This window comes from Pecten maximus, chromosome 5, assembly GCF_902652985.1.
Source record: "Pecten maximus chromosome 5, xPecMax1.1, whole genome shotgun sequence".
Classification (NCBI taxonomy): Eukaryota; Metazoa; Mollusca; class Bivalvia; order Pectinida; family Pectinidae; genus Pecten; species Pecten maximus.
The window spans coordinates 7,017,417-7,036,235 of NC_047019.1; the positions used below are offsets into that span (position 1 = coordinate 7,017,417).

General features: G+C 38.9%; 2 protein-coding genes across 2 annotated transcripts; both read left to right on the forward strand.

The window, feature by feature from the left end:
* The first annotated feature begins 664 nt into the window (after positions 1-664).
* On the forward strand, positions 665-1,439 carry LOC117328537. Its single transcript, XM_033886070.1, has 2 exons — positions 665-775; positions 981-1,439. Exons 1-2 carry the CDS (start codon positions 698-700, stop codon positions 1,422-1,424), a joined length of 522 nt encoding a protein of 173 aa, XP_033741961.1. The 5' UTR covers positions 665-697; the 3' UTR covers positions 1,425-1,439.
* Positions 1,440-5,302: 3,863 nt separating this feature from the next.
* Positions 5,303-13,221, forward strand: LOC117326996 (lambda-crystallin-like). The gene is made up of 6 exons (XM_033883805.1): positions 5,303-5,416; positions 7,789-8,023; positions 10,672-10,833; positions 11,410-11,604; positions 11,999-12,104; positions 12,738-13,221. Exons 1-6 carry the CDS (start codon positions 5,343-5,345, stop codon positions 12,947-12,949), a joined length of 984 nt encoding a protein of 327 aa, XP_033739696.1. The 5' UTR covers positions 5,303-5,342; the 3' UTR covers positions 12,950-13,221.
* Positions 13,222-18,819: the final 5,598 nt, after the last annotated feature.

Consider the following 18,819-nt stretch of genomic DNA (forward strand, 5'->3'; position numbering starts at 1 on the left):
TAATTCTCAAAAGAACAACAAATGATACAGACATCAACACGAAGCATTTTTTCTAACTCGAAACAAACTGATAAAGCTAGGGCAAAATTTGAACAGAAATTTAGATCTGCATCAATACCGTTGAAAAGAACAATGAGAATAAGCCCAGGTGCTCCGGAAGAGTAAACGTCTTCTGCTAGGCTGGTGGCATCAGAACTATCGGAATATCAGTAGGCACCTAGATCCTATATGCCTGACTTCATACTAAGTTTCCCGTTGTCGTCATCAGACTTTATCTCTCGAAACCTTGTGTTTTAAGGTTCTCTATCAGTAGTCGACATTTGTCACGTGAATCGGGATGATGGAAACACGTCATTGAATATAAAATCAATTTGGACAGCGTGGTTATAGGAAACGGATGCCATTTTTTAATAAAGGCATTTTAAAAAATGTTATTGCTTCATCTTCCAGACAGAAATGTAGGCTTCTGGTAAAATTGCTGTTTATGTTTGACCTCTTGTGTGTGTCTGAGTGATCAATAAAATCTGAAATCTGAAATCTGGTATATCCTAGCACCATCTATAGGCTATAAGAAATCAATTATGACGTCATCAAACATTTTCGTCTGTGACGTCATAATGCATTTCGTATCTATGCACAGCTGATTGCCGCTTGACACCACACGCAAAAACATATAGAAACATTCAATATAGCAAAAATGGGTTGTAATAACTCGAAACGAGAGGAAAATACACAACAAAAGACGTTAACGTTATGTTGGAGGAGACAGAACAAGGTAATTTTTAAATGTTCTTTATCTAAGAACAATGTTTATGTACAATGTATTCCTGTTGGGGAGGGGAGGGAGGAAGTAAGTCGATGAGGTTTGAGGTTTTCATTATTCATTGAAATGTGTTTATATCGTTAACAAATCATAGCATCGTGCGTTTGCTTTCTGAGCTACCAAATATAAACCATATTTTATTATTTTTCCCCGACAGGTCGCGTCCATCAATGTTCCCGTAGCAGACAAAGCCGGGCCATCGCACGACTCTGATAGTGACAACATCACACGTAAAACTGAGCAGACGGTGTTGATGCAGCTGAAGGAGGAGGGAATCGTCCCAAGGAAGGGAGATGGGGGCGTGGCCTTCGTTGTGGAGTTTGACGATTCCGAATCTGACGATTTGACATCTCTTGCTCTCCCCGGTACTCCCGGATACAGAAGGAAATACCCCCAGTACGCCACACACTCCTGGGAGGCATGCCGAGCTGTGATATACGGACCTCCACGTCGTCTTCCTCCGTTAGACAGGGCAGCTATTGACGCCAAACAGACAAAGGCAAAACGGAACCGAGAAAGGAAGAGGGCCGAACGGAAAACCAAATGGGCCAGAAGCTACGCAAGAGTTCAGGCAACAATGATGAAGACAGGCGATACATAATATCCTGAATTCGTTATTATTCCTCCATACATTTCTATTATTTTCTGTTTATATTAAAATATTATAACGGTCATATTATATTTCAGTTCTTTCTTTCATTTTACATAATCCATAATTACATAGTTAGACTTGAAAATTCATTAAAATAATTACATAACAACATGATCACTGCATAATACGTATTGGTATGATTACAATCCATTCTTTTAATAAACGGAATCCAGGTACAAACTCTTTAACCAAACATATCAGATGATCATATGATTACAAGCTTTCAGAATGAAGCTATCGATAGAGTTTTCTGCTAGAAGATTTTTAGCATCTTTGTGATTATGACCAACTTTTGCTTTCATAACTACGGCCATCTTGAATTTCTCAATAGTATAAAACAATCATTAAAGGGCATTATGGTCCATGCCCTAGTTACTCAATATTCTGATGCCTGTCTCTTTATCGTCAGTCGCTCAGGAGGAGTAGCGATAACTTAAGTTTACAGAGCTAAAACCTACATTACTTTAATTATGCGTCAACATCTGATCAGCACTATACGAGTATATTGTACATCATTATGATTTTTCAGAACTTTACTTCCTTTCGTTTCATTCGGCGATATCTTGACAGCCTATGAGGGCAATCGGAAAACAGAATTGGAAAAAAAACTCGAAGATATGACAGCCGATGAGGGCAATCGGGAAAAGGACGAAAAGAATCGAGTGGTTTTCCGATTGCCGACGGGGTCGAGGATGCCTATGTATTTGCAGATTTCAGTCGTCCTTAATTGAATTACCATAAAAGTTTTCATGGCGTTAAACAATGCAAAACGAAACCAACCAACCAACGGGCACCTCCTCCCCATCCAACAGTCAACAGATAGTCTAATCCCTGATCCCTGATCCACGTTCCCAACTGCAGATGTACCTGTCCTTCACACAGGGACCTGATACTTTCTTACAGTCTTCGTGTATTTGGACCTTCCTTAGTGTAAGTGTTAGATTAAAATTCGGTTAAAATAACACCCCAGTGTTCATTATATGGACTCTGGGGATGTCATTTTTACCGAATTTTAAACGTCTGGAAATGTGCTATACACTAGAATGTCCAAATACCTGTATAACGAATCATTAGGTACCTGTGGCAGTACAAGAAAACCCCGCCTGCAAGTCCTGTTCTGGTTAGATTTAGTCAAAATCATATAAAACTGGTGCTGTTATAGTCATATGCGGCCATTATTGTGTACATGTCCATTTTGTTAATTCAAATCAAAAACTTAAACCACGAGTTCGAATGGCATGACTCGATATTAAAAAAAAATCCGTCCATCGCTGGTAAATCGAAGGAACTTCCCTATTTGGTGATGTACCCCCAATGTCAATGGATGTGACCAACATTCTCAGAGACACTGAGGAAAGTCTGTCCCTAGTCAAGGACATTAAATGGATACCATATCCTGGGAGGGAGACTTGCTTTCTGCAGTCATACCCAAGTTCGTCGGTTTGTCCCTTCGGAATCATACAAAGATCTGGATGCCATCGGTCTGTCCCTTCGGAATCCTACATAGATCTGAATGTCCTCGGTTTGTCCCTTCGGAATCATACATTTATCTGAATGCCCTCGGTTTGTCCCTTCGGAATCATACATAGATCTGAATGTCCTCGATTTGTCCCTTCGGAATCATACATATATCTGAATGCCCTCGGTTTGTCCCTTCGGAATCATACATAGATCTGAATGTCCTCTGTTTGTCCCTTCGGAATCATACATCGATCTGAATGCCGTCGGTTTGTCCCTTCGGTATCATACATAGATCTGAATGTCCTCGGTTTGTCCCTTCGGTATCATACAAAGATCTGGATGCCATCGGTCTGTCCCTTCGGAATCCTACATAGATCTGAATGTCCTCGATTTGTCCCTTCGGAATCATACATAGATCTGAATGCCCTCGCTTTGTCCCTTCGGAATCATACATAGATCTGAATGTCCTCGATTTGTCCCTTCGGAATCATACATTTATCTGAATGCCCTCGGTTTGTCCCTTCGGAATCATACATAGATCTGAATGTCCTCGATTTGTCCCTTCGGAATCATACATATATCTGAATGCCCTCGGTTTGTCCCTTCGGAATCATACATAGATCTGAATGTCCTCTGTTTGTCCCTTCGGAATCATACATCGATCTGAATGCCCTCGGTTTGTCCCTTCGGTATCATACATAGATCTGAATGTCCTCGGTTTGTCCCTTCGGTATCATACAAAGATCTGGATGCCATTGGTCTGTCCCTTCGGAATCCTACATAGATCTGAATGTCCTCGATTTGTCCCTTCGGAATCATACATAGATCTGAATGCCCTCGCTTTGTCCCTTCGGAATCATACATAGATCTGAATGTCCTCGATTTGTCCCTTCGGAATCATACATTTATCTGAATGCCCTCGGTTTGTCCCTTCGGAATCATACATAGATCTGAATGTCCTCGATTTGTCCCTTCGGAATCATACATATATCTGAATGCCCTCGGTTTGTCCCTTCGGAATCATACATAGATCTGAATGTCCTCTGTTTGTCCCTTCGGAATCATACATCGATCTGAATGCCCTCGGTTTGTCCCTTCGGTATCATACATAGATCTGAATGTCCTCGGTTTGTCCCTTCGGAATCATACATAGATCTGAATGTCCTCTGTTTGTCCCTTCGGTTTACCAACGATGGACAGGTGTTCCAATTTCGAGACATTTGGTGTTTCCCCTGCAAATGGCGATGATCTAGAACATGTGCGTGTTTATCTGATCTATTCAATCTAAAATTCTAGGTTTCATTTTGGCATTAAGAGTTTTTCGCATTATCATACTTACATCTATATATAGAGTCTAGCGAACTGGTCATGCCTTATCGCCTTTTCACACGTCTGTCTTCACTGACCTGAACCTTCACTGTGACCTCTGCTGTTTCGAAGATATGGAAGAACAGAAGAACAATAGAGAATTATAGAGGATATCCGAGTGCCAATTTTATTTTAATATTTCATTGATCATCCGTGTATATTCATTTCCGTTGACTGAGAGATATAAATGTAATAATTCGATACGTTAAAACACAGAAATGCTTCTGGGAAAACAACAATAGATAGCCATACATATGTATACAGAAATAATTGCATTTTAAGTTTTTTCAAATTTATATGTCATCAAGGTGGTATATCGATTTTAACTTCATTGAGACAGCATGCAGATTTTAAAATAAAACATATCACTACAAATACGATTAAAGAATTACACCAAGATGTTCTTTCGTCTGATGATAAGTTCGATTGAATGAGTACGTGATAGGACAGTGCTGGTAATTTCGTATATATGCCGTTAGCCCGCGCCGAATGGCAGCTCCGACTGACTATACTCTCCAGACGATGGCTGGGTAACATAAGGCCAGATAACCACGGATGGTAATTGTGAGATGGAAAAAGCGATATACGCACATAAGGGTAAAAAGAGGTCACATAAATTTATACATACATTTTTGTATATAGCAAATTTTACACACAACAGTACAATATGGCGACAGTATATATATATTCAATTTCACATAAAAAAAATCATAAAAATAATCTATACCTATAGAAAATTCAATCATATGAAAGAACAATATCATTATTTAGATTTTTATTTCAATTTGATTAATTCTTGCGGTCAGTCGTACTCGAACAAAATTTCGTACACTTGTACTGTATATAGCTGACTGTGATATCGATTGCCACTGGACCGTGGACGCCAAATGAGTCCAGACATTTTTTGTAGGTCATTTGAAAAATAAGGGCAACGTTATTTGATCACCTGAGCCGTTGATACCAGGCTTCCATATGATAATGTGTGTACGTGTGTAAGAGCAGACACGGGCCCCACAAGTGACATAGATTTCACTTCATATGGACAGTAAGGAATTCACAAGGAACATGGCGGAGACGAAAATAAAAAAGGATAAAATATGCATTGTTGGAAGGTAAGAGGTATTTTTTAAAACGTGAAACTTTTATCCGTCAATATAACTAATTTTTTTATACATTTATCTCGGCTACAGTGTTATAATCAAGTCTAATGACACCTAGATCCCTATGTAATAAAATATCGGATACTCGTCTGTCGAGACATCTTTACATCTCAAGGTTAAAATTGGTATATGTACACGTCGGTCAATACACGCCTATGGCAAGCCAAGTTGTCATTTATTTTACCAAATTATATAAGATATCTTATGTTTATGAGATATCTTTTATGTGTTTATGAGATATCTCATGTTTATATCTTTTATGTTTATGAGATATCTTATATGTTTAGAAGATATCCTATTTAAAGCTTATGAGATATCTTATATGTTTAGAAGGTATCCTATTTTAAGCTTATGAGATATCTTATATAATATGTAAGATAGCTCATAAAAGATATAAAATATATCTCATAAAGTATTCTTTTATAAAATATATACATGTAATATAATACATTGTATATAAGATATCTCATTTTCATTTTCTCATTTTTCTTTATATATCTTATATCTTTTAAGAAATATTTAAGATATCTTATATAATATATGATATATTATGGCTCTAGCTGATGGTGCACATACTACATGTAATTGATAGATGTGGCTATCTTGATCTAAATTCATAATTCTTTCATACCGCAGAAACCGGTCGCTATCAATAAGCTGTAATGAATACAGGGACGAGATCTCGTATACATTAATAGTCGCTATAAGGTGTTAAGGGTGAGGTGGAGGTTATAGTGACAATATATTCACCATCATGAAAGAAAATGTTCAAACCTTAACAGCCAGCAAATTCGCGATAAATTCCATTACTTGCTTGAACGACCTTCACCGTCTGGTTATACCAGTTCATAGATAACTAATTTTGGTCGACAATTTTATGAATAAATACATACTACTTATATAAAAAAAATTACGATGAAGGAACTTTGTACCTTTATTAGAAATAATAAATAACTTAATTTATACAGATGTGAATATGTTATGAAGCAGTACCGTGTACTTATTGCATATCGTATTGTATGATTATCTATACACAGTTTTGCGAAGGAGAAACAAAAAATTGAATTAAAGACCGAAATCTCTGGGCTAACCGAAATTCCAAGACCAAAAATTCCCTACGCTATAGTGAGGCTTTCTCGGGGCTTACCAAGGTTCAAAGACAAAACTTCCGCTACACTGCAGCAAGGGTTTCTCAGGACTTATCAGGATTCAAAGACCAAACTTTCGCTACATAACAGCGAAGGTTTCCCCAGGCTTACGAAGGTTCAGAGACCCAACTTTCGCTATACTACAGCGAGGGTTTCTCAAGGCTTACCAAAGTTCGATGACTAAACTTTCCCAACACTACAGTAAGGCTTTCTAAGGGGCTTACCAGGGTCCAGAGACCAAACTTTCCCACCAACAATACATTGGGGCTTTCCTAGGCATTACCAAGGTTCAGAGACCAAATTTTCCCTGCAATACAGCGAGGGTTTCTTATGGCTTATCAAGATTTTGTGACCAAACTTTACTCTGCAGGGAGGATTTCTGAGTGCTAACCAAGGTTCCGGTACCATAATTTACACTGCAACGAAAGGCTTACATATTTTGGTACCATCTGTCTTTTTTAAATAGACAGTGTTTAATAGTCAATACATTAGTACCTATTACACATGTCCTTGGTAGTATTCTAATTGAGCCAATACTGGAATGTTTTAGGAAACAGCAGAACTTTGTAAACCCAACGCCGAAATACCGAAGACTGATACCGGAGATAGCATTCATATCGGCTTTGAATGCCAAAACCCAAGACCGTTATTATTTTGGCGTATCTGAATTTAAACCACTTATCTTTCCTAGAAGGTGATTGTTCTGTGAATCTCTTAAACAAATATACAGATACATAAACGTGTTCGAACTGAATATTAAAGCCTGAATAGCGACCCCGACTAATCATAGGATATTAAACCCGAAAAACTAAACAAAACAAACTTCAGGTCTAAAATTTATTAGGCCTAGTTTATAACTTGCTTCACACTTTCATTCAGCAGAAAGTTCATTCTTATCAAAATTAGCTTTGTTATTACCGCTCCTCTACGATACACTGCAATAAATTTAATGTATAGTGACCTCTTGTCACATACTCTGTAAGTCTGAGAGAGAAATAAAATCTGAAATCTGAAATCTGAATAAATGTATTACAGTGTGTCGTAGAGTATAGTAGAGGAATGGAAATTACAAGTCTAATTTTAATTATTTTTCGGAAAGTTGTGAGCATTTACGATTAAATATATTCATTAAATTTTTTCATGCTTGTAAGAATGTTGTAACTAAATCTGTTTTAGTGGACTGATAGGGAAGAGTTTTGCGATGTTGTTCGCCTCATCTGGCTACCAAGTCTATATGTACGACATTCAATCTTCCCAAGTGACAGACGCTTTGAGCAACATCCGGGTCCAATTGCTGGACTTGCAGGAGATGGGGCTCCTAAGGGGAACTTTGTCCGTGGATCAGCAACACAGTTGTATCAGAGGAGCTACCGACCTTGGCCAAGCGATCAAAGGAGCGTGTTTTGTTTTGGTGGGACATTTGACTTGGCGTATGGTTAAGGATATATGTCAAGTGTTTTCTCTATTCTGTATATACACCGTAAACGTGGTTATTTTCGTGGGGGATTAATTTCGCGATTTCGATATGTAAACTATACGCGTTGGGGTTAATTTTGCGATCGATCCACCTTCGTTTGTAGTTTGAGATAATGCAAATTGATATCAAAATAATACTCGTGGGGAAAATTTTCGCGATCAAAAGGACACCGCGTAATTAGCGTAAATTTCCCCCTCGCGTAAATTTCCACGTTTACATCATTGTATTTGTTATAGTAATACTAATGTGATAGATCATAGAGCCAAGGATATTAGTTTCCCAAAGAGGTAAGAGTGCTACAAACAGCATTATTTATTAGTTGAAGCAGTTATAGTAAAGTTTTAGATAGATGGGTATGTTGAATGTTACGAAGTTATGCTGATAATTTATTTATGAGAGATGTAATTTGGTGTTAAGTACGTGAACCTTTTATTTTTATGTTTCTCTGATTTTATCGATTTCCGACCATAACCGATCAGCAGCGCCACCATGCGTGCAATAGCAGAACAATGCCCGACAATCCTGTATGAACATTCGGATCTCTTTCATTTTATCAATCACATTTGGTAACAGGGGGCCGCGGTGGGCAAATGGTTAAGGTGTCCCGACACTTTATCACTAGCCCTCCACCTCTGGGTTGCGAGTTCGAAACCTACGTGGGGCAGTGCCTGCAGGTAGGGCGTAAGAATTATACCTGCTGCCCCCATTGCATGATCGTAAAAGGCGACTAAACTTGGGATCTTATCTTTTCTCTTCTTTCTTAACAACTTTCTTCTTCCTAATGTCCCCCTTGACAATGCCTCACTTTTGGCCTTTAGTTGAGCGTTCGCCCCTGTGAGGAAGGCTTTGGGTTCTGTCCCCTGGCCGAGACATACCAGTCTTTAAAAATGGTAGTTGCTGCTCCTGCTTAGCGCTCAGCAAATTAGGAGTGGGACGACTGGTTGGCCCGTTGTCAGTACAATGTGACCGGGTGGGGTGTGCTGCTGGGTGTCTTCGGCAGTATGCTTCAGTGAGGTAGCACTCTAAATCGGCAAACGATCCGGCCTATCACAAGGAGACTTAACACAAACATACCACAGCCTCCCAAAACACACATACGCACTCAGCACACGCATACATTTCGCACGTACGGGAGGCCGTCCTTAAATGACCTTAGATGTTAATAGGACGTTAAACAAAATAAACCAAACCAAACCAATTGCCATGTACTGATCGTAGGTCGGTGGTTTTTCTCCGGATACTCCGGCTTTCCTCCACCTCAAAAACCTGACACATCCTTAAAAGACCCTTCTTAATAGGACGGTAAACAAAAATAAACCAAACCAAACCATTTGGTAACGAGTAATTTTCCCAATTGTCCCTCTGCGAATAGTGACATCACAGACAGCAGGTATCCAATGACTGTGTAAAAATAATGCTAGCGAGCCAATCAAAGTAGAAAGACTATTTATATCCATGTGCAATCCTCATAATATGGCTGGTACAATGAGCAATTAAAATACTACCATCCATCTATATTTGGATGGTTGAAGGGGAGGTGGGGGTGGGGGGATAACCGTTTTGTTTCAATCGGAAAACCTTGCTTTATATATCAAGGACCGCCCTCATCTACACATGCCGTGCACGTGGTTGTGTCCTTGGGCCAGACATTTCATCTCGATTACTCTGGAAAGCGAATGATTGGCTTCCGTATGCTGTTCAAATGAAGTAGTCACCAGCTTCTAGCTACTTTATGTAGATTCCATCTCGAAATTACCTTGACTGTTCACCGGGAATAAAGCCACGCAAAGGAAATTCTATCTTGCTTGCTCTTTCTTTTAGTTAATATATCACTAAGCACCCGTCTCAATATGCCATTCATTGCATGTTGAGAGGACGTTTTTAACGTCTACGTTCAAATATCACAGCGCCATTGTTGAGTTGCCAACGGTAATATAAACGGCAATTATCAACTTAGTTTTATATTTTAACAATTCAACCGTTCTCATTGGTTTAAGTATGAAATGTAGAAAGACATGTCTTGAACATTGGCGGAATGTGACTTATTGTGCATCATTAAAGATATTCTTCCGCGATGCACATAATGTAGTAACATAACGTATGCAAAGCTGTATAAAATTGAAAAGGATAGTTTGTACGACCTGGGACTTGTTGAAAACGAACCTTAACAAAATCATTGGGGTGCTATACTAGTATACAAACTTTAGACATGGATTTATAGGTTTTTGTTACCAATTAGCACACGTTTCTTACAAAACTATGTAGTTTGGCTATTAGACTGGATTACCTGCCTTAGTACACTTTCTTTCCGGTAGGTTGCGCCTATAAAGAATACTTGTATTTTCGGAAGGAAGCCTTCATGTAGTGAAGAATAAAACAAAAAGCTACGGCAAGCAATCCAGTCTGCATAGCGAACTGCTTTCAAAATAAGATTAAGAATAACAAATAGAAGTCAGTGTGTACATTATAGGTCCCATGCACTGTGTACCTAAGTTATGAATTCATTATGAAATCTTACCACCCTAGGAATGTTGCACTGTGTACCTAAGTTATGAATTCACTATGAAATCTTACCACCCTAGGAATGTGTGCCGGAGAGACTGGATTTGAAGACTTCCGTCTATAAGAGCATTGATCCCTTCCTTGAACCCTCCGCCATTTTGGGATCATCTGCTAGCGGCCTCGTCCCCTCCCTTCTATCTAAGGACCTGAAGAATCGTAACAGATTCATTGTCGTTCATCCGGTAAGTTCATCACATAGATTTATTCAGGTACTGTATCTTCTTTTTAATACATAAAACACATGTCATTGTGGCGGCATGTCGATATACCTAAAACACAGGTCCCTGTGATGGTACATGTATGTCGGCATTCCTAAAACACAGGTCCCTGTGATAGTACATGTATGTCGGCATACCTAAAACACAGGTCCCTGTGATGGTATATGTATGTCGGCATACCTAAAACACAGGTCCCTGTGATGGTATATGTATGTCGGCATACCTAAAACACAGGTCCCTGTGATGGTACATGTATGTCAGCATACCTAAATCACATGTCCTTGTGTCGATCAGGTATTATCGACAATAAATATTTCAATGAAACAAAAAGACAAAAAACTAACCTACGCCCAATTTGTTCTTCCTACATGTACATGTACTCTGGCAGACGGAGGCTAGGTGTGCCGACTGGCAACGATTGCAATACTTCATTAAAATGCTATTTATTTCGCTAAACAGAAAAAAAGGAGTAGTGCCCAATCTATTGACTTCATTACGATGTATTTCCATATCTGTAAGTAAGTAAAAGTATCATTTTAGACGAATCCTCCATTCTACGCGCCCCTTGTAGAACTAATTCCCTCTCCCTGGACGGACTCCGATGTGTTACCTACCACCAAAAGTCTGTGCACGGAGATCGGACAGGCACCAGTCGTCCTTAACAAGGAAATCGATGGTTTCGTCCTCAACCGGATACAGTACGCCATTATTGGAGAGTGTTGGAACATAGTCAAGGTAAATAGAGTTTAGCTAGTTCTGATTGGATATTAATCATATGTACGATTTCAATACGGTAGATTACTGAACTATAACTGACGAACCGTCAACAGACTCCCATCGAAATGCTTAAATCATCTCTAACAAGCTAAATTATAAAATGTACCGTTACGTTTTGATTAAGTGAGATAAGATATCAGCTATGCCCGTTCGTTATTGCCGACGGAGCTGGTTTTAAAATAGCCCGAGTTTCCTCTGGCCCTGACACCATGTCTACACCAGACATGGTGTCAGGGCCAGAGGACACTCGGGCTAGTTTTAAAACAGCTGATTTCTCATCATAATTTTGTTACTGGATTGTGTTCGCTAGACTTTATTTCCGAGGTATAAGGTTCCTCGCCTTGTGTTGTAGGCGGGCGTGATGAGTCCAGAAGATGTTGACAAAGTCATGTCGGAGGGACTGGGAAGAAGATATGCCTTCATGGGACCCCTGGAGACGGCCTACCTCAATGCCGACGGTAAGATATGGTTCCTACATATAAGTCGGTGTCACACAAGTTAAAGTAAAACTCCAGAGACGTTTGATAAAACTTTTTTTAAGTTTAAAAAACACTGATTGCACTTGAAAACAGTACAATATACCTTTGTACGTAGCCAGAGTTTCCTCTGGCTCTAGGCCTGACACCATGTCTTGTCTAGGGACCCCTACACCAGACATGGTGTCAGGGCCAGAAGAAACTCGGGCTACTTTGTAAGATGACTAGAATATAAAATGAAGCGATATATCATATACATGTAGTTATACATATTGCTAGTCTATAGCCTATAACAACTCGCCTTTATATATACTAATTCTTTGCCAAACTTTCGAAAAAGTTTACCATTTGGTTGGCTCGCTAACATTTTCTTTTCATTGGTAAGATGGCGTCTGGTAATTTAGTAAGTTTTTCGCGGCAATACATTCTTGGTTGTCAAACACAATCCAATTCTGAAATATCAATTTGGCGATTTAGTTGAACAATCTTGAATTTTTTCCAATGAACAGTCTCGTACTATGACAAGTACCCAGCCTAGAAGGCCTTTTATTTGAAATGTTTTCAACCAATGGCAAACAAGGAAAAACGAATGTCTGTATTCCCCGGATGTTGCAGGTTGGTTGAGTTACCAGGAGCGTTATGCAGATATGATGGAGCGTGTGACGTCAACATTCGAGCCATTCCCGAAGGTGGAAGGACCAACGTTACAAACTATTCACAACGAATTCGTCAGGAAAATCCCTCTGGATCAACTAGACGCTCGCCGGAAGTGGAGGGATGAACGACTGGCCAGACTATCTAAACTAAAAAAGGACATGGATAATTAAATAATATGAATTTGTTGTATAGCTTAATTTGTACACAGAACCTATATTCATATCAAACTTAATTTATTTTGGTTATGCTTACATGTTATTATGTCTATATGATAATAAGTATGTATGTATGCAATTTTCTAAATCTGCGAATAGGAGTATTGTACATCTTCGTCATCCGGAATATACTGAATATGTTACTAAATTAAAATTTACTAGTGTTATTCAGGTATTGTGTTTTGTATACTGCCCTTTAACGTGATTAAACATCAGAAACAAATACACACCTTGCTAATCCCTTGGTTCCTCTTTTACAGTTAAAGGTTTAGCGGGGTCATTTGATGACCGTTTTTTTAAGGAAATACCAGAGATAACGTGTATCTAGAGGACATCGGGAGAGCACCAGTATCTAAGACTTCCAGAAGAACATTAAAATCTGCATTGTAGGGTACTCCAAGAGAACACCAGTATCTAGGGTACTCCACGAGAACATCAGTACCTAGGGTACCCCATGGGAACACCAGTATCTAGGGAACACTTGGAGAACACCAGTATCTAGGGAGCACTTGGAGAACACCAGTATCTAGGGAACACTTGGAGAACACCGGTATCTAGGGAACATTTGGAGAACACCATTATCTAGGGAACACCGGTATCTAGGGAACACTTGGATAACACCGGTATCTAGGGAACACTTGGAGAACACCTGTAGCTAGGGAACGCTTGGAGAAGACCGGTATCTAGGGAACACTTGGAGAAGACCGGTATCTAGGGAACACTTGGATAACACCGGTATCTAGGGAACATTTGGATAACACCGGTATCTAGGGAACATTTGGAGAACACCAGTATCTAGGGAACACTTGGAGAACACCAGTATCTAGGGAACACTTGGAGAACACCAGTATCTAGGGAACACTTGGAGAACACCAGTATCTAGGGAACACTTGGAGAACACCTGTATCTAGGAAACACGTGGAGAACACCAGTATCTAGGGAACACTTGGAGAACACCAGTATCTAGGGAACACTTGGAGAACAACGGTATCTAGGGAACACTTGGAGAACACAAGTATCTAGGCGACTCCAGAACACAGTATATATGGGACAGCGGTAGAACATCATAAGAACACCATGTTTAAAATGAATTCCATTCATTCGCTGTTTTTCAATGAATGTCGCGTTTCTGGTTCTGACCAAAAACTGTCCACTCAAATCCCTTCATTTGTGCAATGAAACTCATTGTCAGTCTGTGGACGGCGATAAGAATGGGACGGAACTTTGATTACACGATGGAAAGCACCTGTGTTAGAAGCAACAAACATCCTTAATTCCTAAAACATCTACTGATACAGTACAGATTATATACAAAATACCATCGACCTTGCATGGCAGATTTTACATATAAAATTTCAATGACTATACTAATTTATTTAATTAGGGACACTTCGAAGAGGTTAAAGCTAAATTAACGGATCTTCAGAAAAATGCATTGTCAGAGGAGAATATCATGCCAATACTACAAAACCCGGTTGGAATAATGTTCGTAGGAGAAAATAATTTTTAACTCACGAAAGTTTCGCGCAAAATAACGCGAAAAATCTTTTACGAAAATGATCCCAACCGGCTTTCGTACAATACATATATATACATAGATACATGGAGAATACATGGTCAGCTAGTGTCTTAAAATATAAGCTGTTATAGCTTTTGTCTTTCTGTCCCCAGCCAAAAATACAGCTTATATTTTAAGACACTGACCATGTATTATTCTATTTATCCTGCAACAGTTATCAAAAATAATCGTTTTGAAGTGAAACGGTATCAACAATAATCCAAATATATTCGTCTTTTAAACGTTGTTTCACTTGGAAGTAGGCTAGTCGAATTACAGCATTTAAATCCTTTGATTGTCAGTTAGTAATAAAGTTATTGAGATAATAAATAATTGTTTAGTTCACAGCTTGATTTTCTCTTTGAAACAGTACTTTCGTGGCTGATTTTTCCAATGTTCAAGTTTATATTTGAATTGTTTAATTGATGTGGCATTTACAACATCAAATGAAGACTATTCCACATATCCACAATTCTCTGCGTGAAAGAATATTTTAAATCCTTTATGTATTTTAAAGTTATGTCCGCGAGTGATTGGCCCTACATTTACGGAAAACAATTTTGCGACTTCCCCGTCATATGATGATTTTATAGACCCCAATCATGTCTCCACGAGACCGTCTATATGCTAACGTTGGTAGTGACAGTTTTTGCAGACATTCAGAATATATGCTACATGTATATAGCATCATTTCATCTTGCTTTGAAAACGGCAATACCAAACTCTAGCGATCCAAGGGTTCCTTTGATCTATCGGATGATCACTCTTCTGTCTGTGCTTTATAAAATGCATTCTAATACGATTCGTTTGCAACGCGTGTTTTGATTGGTTACGGACCGTGTTCTAATCTACAATAGATCTAGAACCATGATCTATCCTGTTAAGCCACGCCCCGTTTCTAATCAAAACAATATGGCGTCAAGTTCGACTCGTAGCGAAAATCAACACCCTGCACCATTTATGATTGATGACCCATGAGATTGGAATCGAAAGTGAAGAAATCGAAAAGAATGAATTAACTGAATACATTTAACAAAAATCGTTAACATCATTCTTACCGTCATTTATTAATTGAATCGTTCATTTCGTCCGTGTGTAGGCATCTAGCCAAGTAAAATCCGAAATGAAATGAAACAAATGCACACAACTTTCACTTAACGGTTTAGCCTGTAGAAACACATCAACTCTGGCTTTGTCAAAACGTCCATGTCGTTATGCATACTGCGTAAATCCAAATATTTCGTTAAGTCTTCGGTAACAGGACTTTCACAACAATCCAAATACACCGCTTCGTCAACATACAGATCGAACTCTCGCAATTATGGGCGTGGCCAAATGACCGACTTTGAAAGCTTCTTTCTGATTGGTCAGTCAGCTACAGTATGACACGTTACTAGCGGAGGTCACAGAGTACTTTACAGCGTAGTTCATTCATTTCTTTATTTCCTCCAAAATATGAAGAGTACAAATATAAGAATAAATGACAATAAAGCGCAATCAAATAAAAGAAGAAGCCAAAAACATGGCCACAAATAGGTGGAAGGAATCAATATAAGGTGATAATGACATTTACGTCATGAATTAAACATTACAGTAAGTAAAAACAACAAAACTGTTACCTGAATATTACATTATTGAAATGTCATTTTGTAAGCATTTGCTGCAAAAATAAGGCAATCTTTAATAAAGAATTCAAATAATGACGGGTCATTTTCAAATAAGTCACAAATTGATTTGCTCGGAGCACCCAGAAAAGTGCATATCTGGACATCTATGTCAGCCTGATCGAAAGGCACATATACATGAACAGGATATTTATTAACCATATCCATCAGAAGATTTTCTCGTAAGTTTGATAAGACAGACTCCCTACAGTCTAGTAGGTAATGGGCGACTGCATCTTCATACGTGCCATTGCACCGAGCACACACTAGCTCACATAAAGGGGGGATTATCCACATTTTACCCACGGTTTTGCAAATGCTATTGAATTTTTGGCGATGTTTTGGAAATGACCAGATGACAGATGGTACTAAGTCATGATGAAGTTTCCTAAATCTATCAAACTCCGAGGAACCAACAAGTCGAGATTGCCAAGCATGCAATTCCTGACACAGCAGAGTATATTTAACAATGTATTTCCACCGGAACTAAAAAGGAAATTTACCAGAATGCAGGAAATCAAATAAAAACTCTTGAATGTCATACTTGTGTAGAATATCCCAAGCATCATTAATAAAACCATAATCGGCTTTGTATACGCCGAGGCGTTTTTGATGTAGTCGCAACAAAAACAATTGCTTAGAAGCAAAGTTTCCCTTGGTTCTACACAATGCCCCCAAAAAACGAAGCTTACTTTGATCTACATACAAACGGAGAGACGTCAAGCCTAGCATACCTAGAGCCATATCTGATCTGGTCCTCAGGGGGAAATTCTGAATGAGTTTAGCACAAAGGTGTAGAACTGCTTCCAAGCGTCGCCAATCAGAATTGGACAACGAGCACCACAGCTCACACCCAAAACTGCTTCTAGGAATTACCATAGAGAGATAGAGATGAACCCCTGTAAGAGGATTTATACTAGGACCAAATAAATTACAGTTTAACAGGGCAAAACACTGACCACGCAATTTGTTGATAACTTCATCAATATCAGGTCGACCTGGCTTTAACTTATTCAAGTAAATACCAACATGCTTAGCATTTGTCGACTCCAACATATCATTGCTACCCAAGCACCATCTGCGGAATGTGCCCGAGTATTAAGTCTTTCGTTAAAAACAACAATTACATATTTGGAGGCGTTATATTTGAACCTCCACTTACAACTGTATAAGTGACAAAGCTCTATAAGCATATTTAGGTTGCGTTTAGAAAGAGATAAAAGACATATATCATCCGCTTGTGTAGGACATGAAAAGTTCACATCAGAAATAGTTAGTACATACTGTGAGTTACAAATATCGTTCAACAGATCGTTGATATAAACTGAATACAGCCAAGGGGAGATAATACTGCCCTGACGGGTTCCCTGGCATATCTTAAACGTATTTGACATGAAACTTTGATGTATAACGACACTAGACATATCTTTGTATAAAGACATAATTACGCTTACAAACGTTCTACTGAAACCTAAACGTAAAAGTTTAACAAACAGACCGTCAAGCCAAACACAATCGAAGGCTTTTGACGCATCCAAAAAGCAAGTGAACAACTTACTATTATGTTCAGCTGTATACGCAATAGTTTCTTGCACGATGTATGAGGTCATTGTACTACTAACTTGTTTTTGAAATCCATGTTGTAAAGGATTAACATCAAACAGATTGGAAGACTCTAATCTTGCTAAAAGTAGCTTCTCGTAAACCTTTAATATAACCGGCAAAAGTGAGATTGCTCTATAACTATTAGGATCTCGTTTTGGTTTATTATGCCCCTTATATAACGTGCAAATCAAACCATGCTTGAGAGAAACGGGAATATATTCAAATTTTGCAAATGCATTAAATAAGTTACAAAGACAGACATACAAAGAGTCATATGCATATAAAAGATTTCCATACACTAACGAGTCTATGCCAGGAACCTTTCCACGGGGAAGAGTTTTACAAACTTGTCTGACTTCCTCTACCGTAAAATTTATTTCGCTACACTCGCGAGACGTAGCATCAACACTTAAGAATACATCTAACTGGGACTCGACGGATAACTTAAAGTCAGTGTCAAAGCAGGGATCTGTTGAATGAGAGTAGATACCAGCAAAGTACTCTCCCCAGTGAAACGCCAAAGCGGCAGGGTCTCTAATAGTCTGGTTACCAAATACCAATTCAGTTCCTGCCTAGCCATGAGATCCACCACTCCAGCGGGATTTTACGAGTGACCAGAACGATTTCTGGTTCATTTCTGGCCGCGCGCTCAATATCAGAATTTACCGTGATGAGATGCTCCTCTGAGAGTTGGCGATGTCTACGGCGAAATTTACGTTTCGCGTCCTTATACAAGGTAAATGAATGGGAATCGGGACCCCATGGACAACCTTCGTTATCCCAGATACACCTCAAACGCCACATATCATGATGCAACTCTTTCAGCTCCCCCTTCCAGTAAGGTTTTAGGCATTTTTTGAATTTCTTTCTCTGGAGGGAGGCTATGGAAATGTCCTGTAAACTTTAACTAGGGCATCCGTATAACTGTCAATGGCCGAGGATTCCTCTAACTGAAGGGTATCGAGATTGGAATCCGATATAAATCGATGGAGGTTTTC

Excerpts from the sequence above, each read along its gene's own strand:
- LOC117328537 (XM_033886070.1), top strand. The coding sequence starts at position 698 with ATGGGTTGTAATAACTCGAAACGAGAGGAAAATACACAACAAAAGACG. Across the intron at positions 776-980 it reads GTTGGAGGAGACAGAACAAG|GTCGCGTCCATCAATGTTCC; the intron begins GTAATTTTTAAA and ends TTTCCCCGACAG.
- LOC117326996 (XM_033883805.1), top strand. The coding sequence starts at position 5,343 with ATGGACAGTAAGGAATTCACAAGGAACATGGCGGAGACGAAAATAAAA. Across the intron at positions 10,834-11,409 it reads GATTCATTGTCGTTCATCCG|ACGAATCCTCCATTCTACGC; the intron begins GTAAGTTCATCA and ends GTATCATTTTAG. Across the intron at positions 11,605-11,998 it reads AGTGTTGGAACATAGTCAAG|GCGGGCGTGATGAGTCCAGA; the intron begins GTAAATAGAGTT and ends CTTGTGTTGTAG.